The sequence below is a fragment of the Gymnoscopelus braueri genome, assembly GCF_963280865.1.
Source record: "Gymnoscopelus braueri genome assembly, chromosome: 22".
NCBI lineage: Eukaryota > Metazoa > Chordata > Actinopteri > Myctophiformes > Myctophidae > Gymnoscopelus > Gymnoscopelus braueri.
In genome coordinates, this window is record NC_137624.1 from 13,931,111 (window position 1) to 13,948,309 (window position 17,199).

The 17,199-nt window shown below is 41.1% G+C and overlaps 1 protein-coding gene across 4 annotated transcripts in view; it reads right to left on the minus strand.

Annotated features, from left to right (window-relative positions):
• Positions 1–15,281, minus strand: part of LOC308078158 (glutamate receptor ionotropic, NMDA 1) — a gene marked incomplete at both ends in the record, with an annotated part of 39,760 nt that extends 24,479 nt beyond the window's left edge. For 2 of the 4 annotated variants that reach the window (XM_080419279.1, XM_080419277.1), the window contains 7 exons: positions 22–196; positions 1,879–2,000; positions 2,565–2,662; positions 3,458–3,520; positions 9,567–9,743; positions 10,648–10,782; positions 15,033–15,281. In XM_080419279.1, the coding sequence (XP_080275405.1) occupies positions 22–196; positions 1,879–2,000; positions 2,565–2,662; positions 3,458–3,520; positions 9,567–9,743; positions 10,648–10,782; positions 15,033–15,281 (1,019 nt within the window). The remainder of the gene's footprint in view (positions 1–21; positions 197–1,878; positions 2,001–2,564; positions 2,663–3,457; positions 3,521–9,566; positions 9,744–10,647; positions 10,783–15,032) is intronic. The other 2 variants (XM_080419280.1, XM_080419278.1) reach the window with 1 other exon arrangement.
• Positions 15,282–17,199: the final 1,918 nt, after the last annotated feature.

The following is a 17,199-nucleotide window of genomic DNA, read 5'->3' on the forward strand; positions in this document are numbered from 1 at the left end:
GCATGTGACCGCCCTACCTACCTTTTAAAGAGAGGCCCTGTCTTCCAGATGTTGGTGTTTCCAACACAACCTCTGGGGGGTTCTGTGATGTTCTCTTTCTCAAAGAGTTCCTGGATGGACTGTGCCACTACGGCCACTGCGTCATTGATGTGGGCCGACTCATTCTTCCCATTGATGAGCTGGAGGCCAATGAGACCTGAGACCAGGCCACAACAACAAGCGACAGAGACAATCACTGACCTGGCTTCATACAGCAGTGTTTCAGGATCCTTTTGCAATGCTCAACATAGAAAGAAAGCTTATGAGGGCTCTAGTCTGGACATCCTGAGTAAAGGTCACACGTTGGCTGAGGCTTCATATTCTATCTTTATTGGTCTGAAGTTCATCTATGTGAACGCATTTTGTAAATGTCATTCATATCTCATCTCTGAATCAAGGCCCACTTGAAAGTCTCAAAAGTGTTTGCGTCCAAAGTGTTCAAAGTGTAGCCTACATCTTGGGGAATATTTTACCTGTGAATTGCGCTAGGTTTTTAAAATACAACTAAGTATATCCAGTATTTTACATTTTCATATGTTGGCAAAGAGTTTCACCAACAGTTCCCAATAAGTGGTGCTTTCATAGCTCAGAAATATATCTTATTAAGAATAAGGTGTCACATTTTTTAAAAGGTGGATATCCAATTTTAGAATTAAACCGAGTTCTTGCCAGTGGCACAATTTTCCTAATGCTGCCATTAGTGACCTTTACCCAGAATTAGAGTCCCTTGAAGTTGGATTCATCGCTCAGTTCAATCGCACTCAGGGATCAGGTTGTGAAGTCAGTACAAGCAACGCACAACGGATCAAACAATCACACCATCAGACCTACAGTATACCGGAAATGGTACTTTAAAAAGGTATACCAGGAATGGGACCAGAAAAGGTATACCATTATGGTACTACAAATGGTATACTGTACCGCAGATGGTATACCTCAAATGGTATACCAGAAATGGTACTTTTGCATACCAGAAATGGTACAAGAAATTGTACCATAAATGGTATACCAGACGTAGTACCAGAAATGGTTCTGTACGTGGTATACCAGAAATGGTACGAGAAATAGTATACCAGAAATAGAAACTGTATGGTACCATACATACGAAAATTGAGGTCAAATGTAACAGACATTATACTAGAAATAGTGTACCAGAATGACAAACCACATAAACAATCCAACTTCAGCTAAGTTTTCTGATTGCAACTGGTCCGACAGTCTTGCAGACTCCCAGAAGAAGACAGTGGTGATTGTAGAGACAGGGACATGGGTGCAGACAGACAAAGATACACAACATTGTCTGCAGGGGTTGTTTGTGCTTGAGTGGTTAGGGGGTAGACGCTCAATATTTGTGACCACAAAGTGAGATTATTAAGTGAGACTTGTGCAGAATCTGGCAACAAAGAAAAAGGACTGTAGTTCCTTACCATTCTATCTCAGTTACACTGCAGTGTGGGGGTTTTCAAAACTCCCTTCATACATTTATGAGAACCAAGCTATTAATATGGCAGAATAGCACAATATATTTAGCTTCGGATTGAGACATTATTGTGTACATTTATACACATGTCTGTAGGTTTTATTACGTAGTAAAAAACGTGTAATTTCAGGATACAGGAATACACATTTTTTAAGAACTAAGTGAAAACTACATGAGTCATTTAAACCTTTAAACATTGAATGCTTAAACATTTAAATGCTTAACATAAAGCAAGCAACTTTACACATAATCACACAATGCATCTTTCATGTTGACATCTCTCCCTGTGCGTTAGGATTTGATCAAACCCATCTTGTTTTCCACTGGTCCGTAACGGATAAACCTCACTGCGTACGTACCGTCTGGCGCCTCGCTCAGGGCTTTACCGGACATCTCGCGCTCGCCCACCAGCCAGACGTAGCCTGACCCTGTCATGTTGAGGAAGCGGGCAGCCTTGTACACTGCAGCAGCGTCCTCCTCACTGCAATTTGTCATATTGATTGAGAGGTTATCATTCATGGGATGGCAAAGTATGCCAGTTCAGATTACAGGCATAGAGAGGAAACACTGTCGCGGGTAGATTTAGGGTGTTAGACCAACATACAAATGTTTTGGATATACAAAATGTACGCTGTAAATCCATTCGTCAGCTGTCAACGACCAAAGATAGTAATTTCTATCTACACGTAGGATATAGCTACTGTGAAGTAAAGCATCCAGCCTGTAAAAATTATCATTTTATCGACCAAGGGCTTAAGTTGCCCATTATCTTTATCAGACTCTAATTCATCATCTTCATCATCATAATCTTTAATTAAAACTCGGAAGTGCAATCAAGGGGCAAGCCCTCATTTACAGTGCAGCCGAGATTACAAAACATACTCAACACAAGTAGAGTACATAGTAGAGTCTCCAAACTACTGTGCAATACTAAATGAACAAAAAATACAATTATTTAATTATAAACAATACATGAATTAATTACATGCAAAAATAAATAAATACTTTTATTTTGGCACGTATAACATTGAGAGATTGGAATCACCTGGCGGAGAGTATGATGACACGGGCCTCCAGCTCTTTAGCCTCCAGCAACAGGGCAGTTAAGTTTGTGTCCTGGCTGAACTGGAGGACTTTCTCTGCCTGTGATCAGGGCACAAGAAAGGTCAAGCGAGCTACTTACCCCCCACAAACTTTACACCATGCTCCCTCTTTACCTGTTTTGCACGGGCGTGGTTGATTTCGTTCGAAATGAGAGAGAGAGGAAAAAAAGGAAAGCGATCCAGGGGTAATCGGCTAGAACTAAAAAAATATAAATAAAAAAAAAGCTTGGAGGGGGAAAAAAAACTTTTGCATTTTTCACATGCAAACTGAGGGTTTATTCAAGGCTCCAAAGAAGGACGTGCATGTTAGGTAGAGGGAAGAAGAAGGTCAATGCAACCATTAACTAAAAACGGGTGAAGGGGAGTGAGAGGGTCTTTTTCCCCCCCAACAAAAGATTTGTTGAAAACTAGGGAGGTGTCTACAGAACAGGAGGAAGGAGCATTTGGGAAGCGGCTGTGTCCCATACTACCAGTTCTCCACAAAGGAATGGACTTGCAATTTCTTTTGTGTGTATATATATGTGTGTGTGTTCAGAGTACATGCATTCCTTTTTATTGAAGGAGAAAATGAAAAATGATAAAAAGCGGGGCGCGGTTTATTGGTGTATTCTTTTTTTTTTTCTTTTTTTCTTTTTATAACCTAAAATTTTCATAACAAAAACATTCTTCATTGAAATCATAGGGAAATGTCTCAAAGTAAAAAAAAAATAAAGAAAACACGTGCTACCGGGAGAGGGGGTCATTTCTGGGTTCGGCTGGTGAACTGCTCGGGCTGGTTTCTAGTTGCTACGTTTTGAAAATTGGTGGGCGGCGTGCATTGACCATGCAAATATACCTTAGGTCCTCGCTTGTTGTCATAGGACAGATGCTCCATATTTTCATAGTTCCTTTTTTTATTCTGATGAGTAATGTGCACAGAGAAAATATGCAGACACAGAAAAATATTATAAACAGTTGAAAATGGAGGGCAGTAAAGCATTCCAACAAATCTCCACTTTTCTGCTTCAAACTGGGATCTTTAACATGGGACTTGCAAAGAACACCAAAGACGACCATTCGCTCATACTGTATGTACCATTTAACCACGTGAACCCCTTGTGTCCCTATATTCTGGGTTGTCTGGATGTCTTAATAGGCAACCATTCGACAAAAATAGCAGATCTGCAAGCTTGTGAGCTTATAGATCGGCTATTTTTGGCAAAGACATTTGGTAAAGGGAAAAAAGGACAGGGGCCAAAGATAGACCCCTGTCAATGATGAAGTATACAGATACACAATCCCACAATGCAACACTAAATTCAGTTTGCTCTTGTCATAATCTAGAGTCAAATTACAAAGGAAATATGACTTATCACATTTCTTGGAATCTTGAATTATTCAACCAGCAATTATTAGGTCTCAGTTGAAACGTCTTCTCCCTTATGGCTCCCAAGCTGTGGAATGACCTCTCCCTTACAGTCAGGACTGCAGGCTCACTCCCCATTTTCCACACAGTCTTAAATCTTTACTATTCAGACTTTTTTTTACTTCACCAGAAATACTAGGAATGTTTTTAGATACAGTAGCATGTTGTTTTGACAGATGCTAGTTTGATGTTTACCTGGTATCCTAGTTTCTTTGACGCACTGAATAGATTTTCTTTGCACTGTAATTATGTGACCATTTTACCTTGTCGTTTGTCGACTAGGATTCATGCCATTTACTCTGATCTCGCACTTATAATTCACTCTGGATAAGAGCATCTGCTTAATGCCTAAATTGTAAATTGTACACTTAACACACTATCACATTGCCTTTGTGCAATTCAGTAAATTACACATTATGCCAGTGGTATGGCAAATCCACTGCACAGGAATGGAAAGCCATCCAGAGGGTCATGAGAATGGCGGAAAAGATCATTGGTGTGCACTTCTATCCACTGAAGACTTCTTTTGGACCAGGTGTCAGAACAAGGCCAGGGCCATTATACAGCAAGTCCCTGGTAAGCAACTGTTCTCGCCCCCCTGCAGTCGGGTAGAGGTGGACAGTACATTTACTTGAGTACTGTACTTAAGTTTAAAAAAATAATAGTATCTGTACTTTACTAGAGTATTTGTATTTGTATATGCTCACTGGTACTGCAGCATTTGAACCATGACAAGCAGGTTCAAGAACAGTATCTACCCACAAGCTCCTGAACTGATAATGATCATTATTGGACTTTGCACTAGAAACTCAGTTACATAGCACAAGCACTCTCACTGTACTGTACACTGGTCACTTTATCATTTATCATTACATTGTTGTTTCAATAAAAAACAATGCCATTACTACTTTATTGTTATTATAAATTATGCTATTATTATTACAACTGTCCTGCACTTTACCAAATATTTTGCACTACCTGCCCTAATATTCTAACTTTTACTTAGTCACATAATCTTTAGCCACTTTACTTAATATGTACATGTCATATTCTACTTAGTGTTTAGAATACTGTGGGGGTGAATGTAGAGTAAGCATTCCTCCATTGTACTTGTTACGCATGGCAACAAAACACCTTGAATTTCTTGGGGAAAAAACTGTAATATTCCACTGCACTAATTCTCTGTAATTGCTTGTCAGTTGACATCTTGTCCAAACACTCAAACTGTCCCTTAGGCATTAGCAGCACTATTTTGAATTCCAGTCAGATCCTGTGTGATGTGAGAGGAGGCGTAAGGGAGACTCCTGTCTGAGACACGGAGCCATTTTGCAGTGAAACGCAGAGCATCTTTCCACTTCACAGTCACACAGCCTCTTCCCTTCACAGCTCACACCTCACTGCAAAATTCTGACTGTTAATATAGCACTGAGAGTGCAAAGATTGACCTGTTTTACACTCTCACACTTAAACTGACTCAAGACTTTGAAGGAAAACTCTGGGTCTGTTAAGATTCCCTTCGTGGAGTCAACACCGCATCCACATTAGCTCATCATACCGGCTGACGAGAAAAACCATAACAAATCTCATTCACAACTGCTGTATTTATATGCTCCACTGAAAGGATTAGCGACTCACTATGCCCATATTTAATCTGATGCTGCTGTAGTTTTTGCCGCATCATTCTGCACTCTGGCAACTTTGATCTATGATTATGAGGTCAGTGGGCAATGTTAAATCACTATCCCGATAGACTCAGGGGTAATCGCCATGATGGCTTGTGGAGGACATTTTTGTCAAAATTCCAAAATGAGTGGACAACAATATTACCAGGAACACATAAAGTGCCAGCCCTGAATGACCATAACAGGTCTGTAACTCTGAGAGTGTACAAATGGAACTAAATTAAACATTTAGATCCATTTGAACACTCTCAGAGTTATGGGGGTCCTTGCAAATAAAACATTTGAGAACCACTAGTACTAGTGGACTCCTAATGTGCCATAGTGTCGTAGTAAATCAGTGTCATACATATTTTGAAGAAAACTTGACATCCAGTAATTGGGTATCATGATCAAAATAAGAACATTATAATGGTGTGTAAAAAGACAATCTAAAATTTGCCACGGACAAGGCCAAGTCTTTGCCAAGGACACATTTGTCCGTTTACGGACATATTGATGACCCCTGCTATAGAGCAAACTGACAATTGATCCCATTCAATTAAGCAAGACTTAAGGTATCATTCTCCTCACTGAGGGAAAATGCAGCAAAACATCATATATGGTAAATCTTGTAATTTTTTAACTCCAAAACATTATAGGCATATCTATTAAAAACAAGATACTACAAGACAAACACTTTAAGGTTTTGCAGTATACCCTTCTGGATCATTGTTAAGATATTTGATTAATTAATCCAACTCAATTAAAGGTCCATTGTGTGATACTCGGCCTCACCAATAAACCAGGATAATTACAATAACAACCCTAGTTGCCTAAAGATCACAAACACCCAACAGACTACGGCAGGGAAAGCAAGACATACATGTACGTACTTACTACCAACAGACTGTTTCAATTTTGTGATCATGTCAAGACATAGGTAGTTTAAACCATACCGGTTCCTAAGGGCTCTACACTAGGGCCCCTCCTATTTTCGTTCTACACTGAACATATTTGCCAAAAACAGCCGATCTACAAGCTCACAACGTGCCACGTTGGGACACATCATGAGCTTGAAGTTCTTCTATTTTCAGTGAATGTTCCCTCCAGAATAGGGATGCTAGGTTTCAAGTGGTAAAATGTATCTGGGACTGGCATTATAATTACTTTTTGCACAAATGCATCATATTGACCATTCAGCCAGAATTCTCCTAGAAGTAATCTATAGCAGTGGAAATTCTGCAGTATTGAGAACTAAGAAGCATTATGGGCATGGGAGTAGCATTGTGTCTCAATGAATCATTCATATAGCAACAGCACATATATATTTTTTTACATCAGCAATATCACACATTGCAGCTTTAACCACTTAAACCCTCTAACCTTAGTAGAACTGACCTGAGTTACAACTGTACTTCGACCACTTTTTTCCATCTACACCATATCTCTTCGCCTAAAATAGCCAATCTGCTTTTTTTGGCTAATGCTCCCCCAGGATATGGATGCTGGGGTCCAAGTGGTTAAACAAGAGTTTAATATTAGATTAAAAAAACGTCAATAGTTGATGTTTTTTTCCATTTTTTATCGCGAGAAACATTCCAGCAGCACTGCAGTAAACCTGGCTTAGTTTTTTTCCCCCAAAGGAGTTCTTCGGAATGCTCTATTTTTGCAGCTTCAGTCATGCATGAATATTGCATGTTGTGTCGCTCATGTTTGCACTCTGACTAAATCCACTACTGTGCCCCAGACTCTCTCTGCTGGTAGTGGCTGATAAAGGCTGTGACTTGTAATTGGTCTCGCTGATGACGAGACCTGAAGCTGACCTGGAGGCTTTATTGCACTGGAAAATAACAAGCTGCAAGACAAGTAGCTCAGTTTATTTTTGTCGACGCGAGACTATTGCGACAAAGCGGCAATCATCCCGACTGATTCTCCAAATCCTCAGACCTTTTAAATACTGTATTTACCATACATTATAATTTACATTTTATGCCTTTATCTGTTATGCAGAGCCACATGCAATGAAAGAGCTGGTTACGGTAAGTACAGTGCTCAAAGACTTTGACAAAGTTTGACAAGACTTTCGTAGAGAGACACTGTTGTGGGAATTGGACTTGTGGACTTTGTGTTATGGGTTGGTTTTTCACCAGGACACCCTTCTACCATATCTAAGTGTGCGAAACAAACAATTTACAGCCTCAAAATAGGGAGCACTGGGGTACCTCACACCTGTGGTACATCCAATGGTGGAAGAAGTAGTCTGAATTTTTACTTAAGCAGAAGTAGCAATACCACAAAGTAGAAATACTCCTGTATAGTCCTGTATTCAAAATGTTACTTAATCAAATTAACTTAAATTATTGGCATCAAAATATATTTACAGTACCAAAGTAAAAGTACTCAAATTTTTAAGAATTTGTCAAAACTTTTTCAAAAATAGCAGATCTACTGTGAGCTTGTAGATCGTCTGTCCAATAAGATGTGAAATAATTGTAGTGGAGTAAGAAGTATACTAGGCTATATTTGCCTGTATTAAAATATGGAAATACTCAATTAAATACAAGTACCTCAAAATTGTACTTAAGTACATTACTTGAGTAATTATTCTTAGTTACTTTCCACTACTGGGGACATCACAGAACACAGTTTTTATTCTGTATTCTATTGACATCCAGTTTAGTTCATTTATTTTTATCTAGGTCATAAATAACTATTAAGTAGTCTGAGCAGCACTGATAACATTCAAATGGAACGGATTGCCTTTTGTCTGATAAGGTTGTGCATTCCTACACACTTGAATGTTCCCCCTTCTTAAAAAGCCACCGGTAACTACCTTTAACACAATATTCATTATTATCAGCTCCAGAAAACAGCCTTGGATTCCATTGTCACTGCCTGCTGTGGATGACTATGGGCATATGTCATAGTAAATTTTTCATCAGGTTCCAATTTAATTACATCTCCAAATTGGGACTCATTTCACTCTGTCACACAATTACAGCACCAAGCCCTAGAGGGGCACTGCACATTGCCATGAAAAAGGAGAAGAAAAACCGTATTCATATCCAGACTCAAACACTTTGTATTAATTGGATGTAATTTTTTTTTTTTTTTTTTTGTTTCCTCTCTTTTCCAAATGGAACCACAGCATCACAATCTCTAGTCTATTTTGGCTTATGGTGGATCAGTACCTTTCACTGACCCACTTAAGCCTGACTTAGGCCTATACTTAGTTGCACGCCGGTGTCGCTTTCCGAAAATAGCCAATCTACCTTGTGCAACGAAGTATAAATCAAGCCGTAGACAGCTCTACTTAAAATGTATGTGTCTTTGGCAGGTGCTTTAAAGGCAAAAGAACCATCCCCATTTCTCAACAGCCAAACCTAACAGGGTACCAAAGAAAAGCATAATGAAGCCAGAGACCCTTCATGTATTATGCCTCCAGGAAATGAAAAGAACACCTGACTGTGCAACCCTGATGATGCCCCTGAGTACGTCTTACTGCACAACGGTCTTTGATGGTTTGCAAAGCCCCATGTTAAAGTCCACCATTTGGCTCCCATTGTGGAATAGACACAGGATAATTTGGACTATGGCGAAAAGCAACGTGAAAGATGAGTAAATAAACATACACACTTTTGTCAAGATTAGACCACATTAAACGCTGTTGATGTCTCTAGGAAATGTTAGCCATATGTTTACACAATGGTGCGAAAGAGATGTGGCCACACCAAACAGAAAGGAAAACAGTTACGTACATACAGTACATACATCGACTTTGGGGTTAAGAAACAGAGGCTTACACAACAGGCGTACACACAACACACAACACACACACATACACACTCTGGGGGGGGGGGGTGGTTGGGGTGGGTCACCTTTGTCTCTCTCTCCTCCAGGAGAGTCTCGAGTCTCTTTTGCGCGGCCCGCCCCTCGTGGTCGTCGCTCACGATCAGGATGATGTGGTTCCAGCGGAACTCGCGCATCATGTCGAACCACACGTGAGCCTGGTGGGAGTAGGGCGGCACGGTCCTCAGAAAGGACAGGTGGATACTCTGGGAGGAGGATGCGTGGAAGCGAGAGAAATTTGTTAAATATTACTTGCGTATTACTCTCTATTAACACGTTGACCGCTATGGACGTAATATTACGTCATCTCAAATCCAACACTTGACTGCCAATTACCTAATATTACGTCATCTGGTGTTTTTTTTGTGATTACATTAGAGGGCGCTCTTCGCCAACCTAGGAATGACGCCTTGACTTCGAGAGAAGGATCCACCCGGAAATGACGTCATCTAAAACATTTTCACTCCGTCCGCTACAATGTTATCAAATTTATAAAAATGCATTTATCTCTGATCGCCGTTACGATGTTTTTTTTTCTCCGATGGACAAAATTCTGTGGATCGTCAAAATCTGGTCAAAATAAGGTAAAACCGCTGGCAGTGGCGGATGAATTAATTAATTAATACCTGCCAATGAATGTGTTAACCACTTAAGCCCTATATAGTTCGTCATAGGCCAAATAGGGCAAATAGGTCATCTAAAAGCTCACAACACCTCATTTGTGAGCCAGCAGATCTGCTATGCATACATATTTTATATTTGTGAATGCAAGGGTTAATGGTTTCATGCTTGATGTAAAGGTTAATTCAAAATGCCTCGTAATGCAGCCCCACCTCACACACACATACACACACTCACACACTCACACACACACACACACGCACGGCTCTCGGGATGAAGACATTACTCAGGTCACAGTCATTATTAATGGCATCCTCTCAGATTTCAGTGGGAAGGCCATTTAATCACAGCTCACATCTTAATGTACGGAGAGAGGATGTTTAATCTTAGAAGCCTTTCAAATCTCCCCCTGGGAACTCTTCCTCCATCATTCTCTCTCTCTCTCCCTCTCCCTCTCCCTCTCTCTCTCTGTCTCTCTCTCTCACTCACCTTATCCGAGTAGATGGACATGCGAGTGGTGAGACCCACAACAGGGATGCGGTAGAAGCCTGCAGTGTAGGACACAGGCGTTGGGGTGAGGTGGTCGTTGGACTGGGGAGGGTGACTCACCAGGATAGCATAGACCTGCAAACACATGGAAAAAGAATAAGAAAATCACCTTTAAACACGGGTTCACAAAGAGAGGCAGGGCTCCCATACAAAGCATGCATTTGTGGATCTTCAGATATATTTATATAGACAAAGACAGACATGGAATTAGTATATGTCAGCCTGTCGTTGTGTTAACTGTGTCAGCCTTCCAAAGGCGTTGTAGGGTGCCGACCACGGCTTTGTGGGGCCATACATTTTAACCACATGAACCGTAGTAGCCCGATTCTGAGGTGAAAAGGTTGTAGATCGGCTATTTTTGGTGAAGATAAGAGGGAACAATGGAGGGGCCTAATATAGACCCCTGGGAGACTCCAGTCGATTAAATATGCAGGGTTTGAATGGTTAAAATAGTCACACACTCTAGCCTAGATGCAAAGATGAAGGCTTCTGCCAGAGTTTCGACTTATGTCTTCATGCATCATTTCACTCGTTTTGCCCAGATGAAGACATATGTCATAAGCGTAAACATTGGCAGCGGCCTTAATAAATAGTTTTGCTCCAAGACTGGAGCATCAATTTTAACATATGCCTGTCTGTGTGGTCTGTCAAGAAAACCAATGAAAATGTCTAGGAGGTATGAAAAGCAATTTCTAGCATCTTAATCGATAGTTGACCGGTGTGCCCCAGGGCTCTATACTTGGTCTGCTCCCTTTCTCCCTCTACACACTACTCTTCACCACAAATAGCCGATCTACAAGCTCACAACACGTTGCGGCACATTGTGAGCTTGTAGATTTGCTATTTTCAGCTTACAGTATGTTCACTCCAGAATAGGGTTCATGTGGTTAAAGGAGGAGGATAGAATATTGTTACATTAAGTGTACAAGATGTACGTAGATGTACATCTTAGCTGTGGCCCACAAGTACCTACATAGCATGTACATATTTGTACTAACTTTACCTTTAAAACCTGAGCTTTTAGCTGACAATAACTGTACTGCAGCAGTGTCTTACATCACGTGCAACATTAGAGGCAACCAATAGCACATTCCGCTCCATCCCTAGCATACAGTACATAATACGTCAATAAAATAAGACGTATTCTGTAACAAGAGATTTGAAGAGGATTTATACTATTGGAAAATGTGGAATATATTCTACTATTACTGTTTCTCCATTACTACTATCGTCACTATGAACACTACACTATACCAGCAGACAGTGTTCTACAGCGAAAAACTAAAAGTAGTTTCCTGGGTAAAATGGTGGCATGCTCTGAGTTGCTCTCCTTTCTTAAAGCTTTGCCTTCAGAAATGCCCTTGAGAACTGAACGAGGAGGAGGAAGGAAAGCTGGCAAGGCTGCACAGATATGGATCGTTGTGCATGAGCAGCATGGCTGCGAGGTTTTTCATCCAAGCACAGCTCCCAGGCATCTACTGTCCCATCTGCCATGGAGCTTCCTTCTCAGTGACTATCATCATCAACCCCCAAAAAACAGCCTCGTCTCATTAAACCTCTCATGATTAGATAGACACCGAGCCAATTAGAAGGTGTGATTTCCTCACACACAGCCGTTCGTGTGGGGGGGAAAAGGTGCACGTGTACCGCTGAAACATTGCACTTGTACTCTCTGGAGCCTGCTGGTCGAATAAGGACTGCACGCTAATGTAGTGGGCGAGCAAGTGACAAGACACTGTATTACCACAGAAGCCTCTATCAATTATATTCATTAGACTAAGCATTAAGCAAAGGGCCCGGGACATAATAAAGTGCACTATAACCAGTGAGAGTGGTGTGTTGTTTTGTGCATGTGGTAGCGGCAAAGACAGTAAAAAAAGAGATAGAGACTCAGTCAGAGAGAGAGAGCGAGCGAGAAAGAGGGTTTTCACGCTTCAACACTCTGTGCAACATAATGTCAGTGCTTTTCAAAAGCTACATAGAACATTATCTGAGATGAGGGTCTGCGCTTTACAAAGTGTTGTTCCGATGGTTTAACAACTCTCAAGGGGCATATACGCTTACGCAAATGCATAAATTATGAAATTTGAGTTGTTTGTTTGATATTCACACCACATAATGGCATGTTTCTTTGCGCCTTTTGCAGAAAGCATTGCAGAAAACAAGTTTGCATACATACATACATACATACATACATACATAGACATAAGTGTGTCACATCATAGTCAGTGGTACTTTGTGAGTGATTCACCCTGTGTAGCCTACACAGTAAAATCCTCACGGTTACTTTATCCCTTTGTAACTCTGACGGTGTACAAATGTAACCAAATGGACGGGTAAGGGTCCATTTGGTTACATTTGTACACTGTCAGAGTTACATTAAGACTTGGGATTTTATTGTGTAGCCTCTACACCGAAGCTGGCTACACAAGCAAAATCTGATCATGTGGTGCACACAGCGCAACTATAGAACTACAGCCAAATTGCTAATTGTGAATGATGCATCACTCATTTCATTGCTCACTGGCTCTCTCTCAGCTCGGTCAGTACACAGTAAAATCCTCGGTGTTAATCTAACCACATGAACCCATAGTGTCCTTATTCTGGAATTAATTTTGAATGGGAATTGCAGAACTACAAGCTCACAACACTGTGATCTTGGAAATTAGCTATTTTCTGGTGAAGATATTTAGTGTATAGAGGGGGGAAAAAGCAAGGGGTCTAGTATAGACCCCTGGGGGAACTGAGAGTGTACGAATGTACATTTGCAAATGGATAAAATAAACACAGTGGATATTACAGTGTAGATATGCAGTTACATATGGCTCTGTACATTTGGCCTCTTATCCAAGACACGACCCAAATGCCTGTATTTGAACTTTGCTACACAAAAAATACCATTACTTTGACAGGGTAAAGGATTTACAGATTTTCAGGGCATCGTGCATTTTGTATTGCAGAAACCAAGTTTCCATGATACGTACTGTAGAAATCTATACATATATGTGCAGGCTTCATCACATCATCAGCCAGTGATAGGCTACTTTAATGAGCAAATCCTTTTTAAACTCAGAATTTTGCTGCGTAGAAACAGAGAGGTTTGTCACATTCAGTTGGGTCATTTAATGGTGAACGTGAAAGGACAGTGATATAATGAAAACGTTATAATGATAAATTACACAACCTAAGAGCCAGATAAGGAGGATAAACAGGCAATTTTCTTCCCTCGTCAAGTTGTTTGATACACTTTACAATTAGGTCTAGACCTACTTGAGCTATAAAACATCATCATCATCATCATCCTCTGTGTCCATTTAACTCTGTAAAAAAAATGACCCAGATGGACTCAGAGAAAGTATAACAGATTTTTACTGCGCAGAGAGAGTCTGCCTCCCTGTGGTCCAAAGCTGGACAACCTAGAGTTCTAGATCAGATGACATGGCAAATGACCTGCACGCAATATTCACCCAATCACAGTACTTATATATCGACCCCAAACCACCACAGTACAATCCTTAAGTGTTCATTTATCCATTTGTAACTCTGAGTGTAATGTAACCAAAAGGACTCCTATGGCTGTGGTTCTCAAAGTGGGGACCGGGGCCTGCCGTGGGTCCTTGAGGGGGTTCCAGGGGGTCCCCTCAGCAAAACTAGTAAATATAACATCAAAATCAGTTTAACCACTTTAACCCTATTTTATACTTTGGCTATTCAAAAATAGCACTAAGCTATAATGAAATTTGAATAATTTAGGACATTTTAACAACACAAATCTTCTCTGATTGGGGTCTGTGACATCTGTGGCTTAGAACAGTGGTTTTCAGGCCGTGACCGCCCAAAATAATCATATTTGAACTAGGGACCCCCCATTTTGTTTGACTCCGTTCACAGATAAATATTGTGAAAATAGAAGATCTATAAGCTCACAACGACTCACAATGTGAGGCGTTGTGAGCTTGTAGATCGTCTATTTGTTTATTTTGCCTCTTTCTTATTTGACAATTTGGCCAATGTTGGAACAGTTTTTATAGTATAGTTGGTTGATTAATTTTGATGCAGTAATGCTCTTTTTCTTTTCTTTGTTTTCTTTTAGTTTAGGTATTAAAAATGTCTTAAAAGTCCTTAAATTGTCACTTCACTATCATCTGGGGACCCCCCCCAATCATGTGGGCACCCTCCTGGGGGTCCCCGACCCACAGGTTGAGAACCACTGGCCCCTCTGAGTTATATTAAGTGTGGGTGTTCTGTGTAGGATGGACAGTAAATTGGATGGACAGTAAATTGTGTCATTTATTTTGCACCCCTGCGGAGAACGACAGCCCTACCTGACTGGAGATCAGGTCCTCGCACACCGACAGGGCCATCTGTATGGCGTTGGGCTTGTGCGTGACGGAGATGGCGGTCAGCTTGAACTTGTCCCGGCCGTAGATCTGGTTGGCCTGGGTCACCGCATCCTTGAACACCTGCTCGTACCTCTTCTGGCTCAGGACGGCCCCGATGTTCACGATCTTGGGCTCGCAGCCGGCCCGCGCGCACGAGCACGAGAACAGCAGCGCCAGCAGAAACAGACGCATCGTGGTGTGGTCTGGTGGTTGGTGGACAACCAGCGATCAGGAGAACATCAACAACAGTCTCTGCTTCGGCCGGTCGATCGGCTCGACCAGCCTCCTCCGGACCCCCGGAACCACAGTCCAAATGGAAAATGTAGGGGGGGGGGGGGGGGGATCCTCTTATAAAAAGAAAAAGAAAAATCTAAAAATGTAAACAAAAATCTTCTTTTAAAAAAATACAAGAAAAAAAGAAAAAGATCTACCGGAGCCGGTAGATTTACATGCACTGCGGAGGAATGCGAGCGACCAGAAGGAGAAGCCCCTCCACCACTGCAGCATTCATATGGATAACCTATATATAAACTCCCTTTCTCCTACAGTAGCCTGACATAATCGGTTTCGTTTGCAGATTATCTGCAGTAAATCCCCTACTTTCCCGAAAGAAAAGAAAAAAAAAAATCTTCTCAGTCAGCATCTAAACCATATTCCTAGCTTCAAATGCTCTTACTGTACAGAGAGTCTCTGCTGCTGTGAAGTGATTCCACTGATGATGCGACGCTTCATGAGGCGACTCTCTGCGCTGTCCTTGGTGCTGACAGCTGTGTGTGTGTGTATGTGTGCGCAGCCTATGTATGTAGGATATGTGCGCGCCCCCACCTTATAGCCCACTGTTTCCCAAACAGTGGGTCAGGACCCATTTGTGGGTCGCAGGTCCATTTGTATGGGTCGCGAGTAAATATCCCCTTAATTTTTTTTTCATTTCCTACATTTTGCTTTGAATGTAAACCCCCCTCCTTAGAAAATCAAAAATGTTCATGAATTAAAAACATATTCAGAAATTTTTCAAATGAATTTCATAAATAAACGCCAAAAATCAAAGAAATTCCATACATTTAAAAACGGATACTAGTTTAAGAAGTAGTGAAAATAGCCAATCTACAAGCTCACAATGCATTGCATAGATCTGCTATTTTCACTAGATTGGGAACCAATGTTATAGCCTCTACCCCCTAGGCTCTACCCTAAACTCTATGCTCTACCGTTGGCTTCTTCTTCTGCACGAGCGTCGAGCAATGACTCTAACCAGAAGAAACGAAGTTTATCGTTAAAGATTATGCACTTTGCTTATAAAATTTCCCGTCAAGGCGTCAACCATGTAATTCAAGGCAAGATCGTGGTCCAGATTGACAGATTCAGAACAATGCTCTACAAAAAGACAGACAAAGATTAGATCATCACATCGAGAAGATGCACGTCTAAGCCATGATTAACAGGCTAGTCATAGGCAACAAAACCAGTGCCAAATTATCACATTGATGGCATTTTTGTAGCCATATTAGCCTTGGAACAAGACTATCATGTGTTTTATCGAGTCTGACTTTTACTTTCGTATCTATGAAAGTCTTGGCCTGCACCACCAAGTGTGTCCTGTACTTTCACCAGTAAAGCCCGTACTTCTCCGTACATTTACACAAATATATATATAAGGTGCCTACCCGGTTGTCCCAAATGTTAACTAGATCTGCGAAGTCTTTGTGCAATGTATTAGTCCGTAGTTTTCAATAGATATTATGCGTTTTAATCCAGTCTGTGTCGGATTCTGTCGGAAGTTCCCTGTATTCCTCAATGGGCGGTAGTGACGGGGCGCATCCGGCGAAAGCCGGAATTACAGTCAATGTAATCAGGAAATAAACGAGGCGGAAAAAAATTGCGTTCGGCCTCGGACGGAATTAAAACACTTCTTTATTTAAAAAAAACTACGGACTAATACACTCCACAAAGACACCTAAGCGTGAGTTACCATTTGAGGCAACCGGGTAAGCACCTTATAAATATATTTTGTACATGTACGGAGAAGTGCAGGTTTTACTAGTTAAAGTGCAGGACGCACTGGGGGGTGCTAGCCAAGACTATCGTAGATGCGAAAGTAAAAGTCAGACTC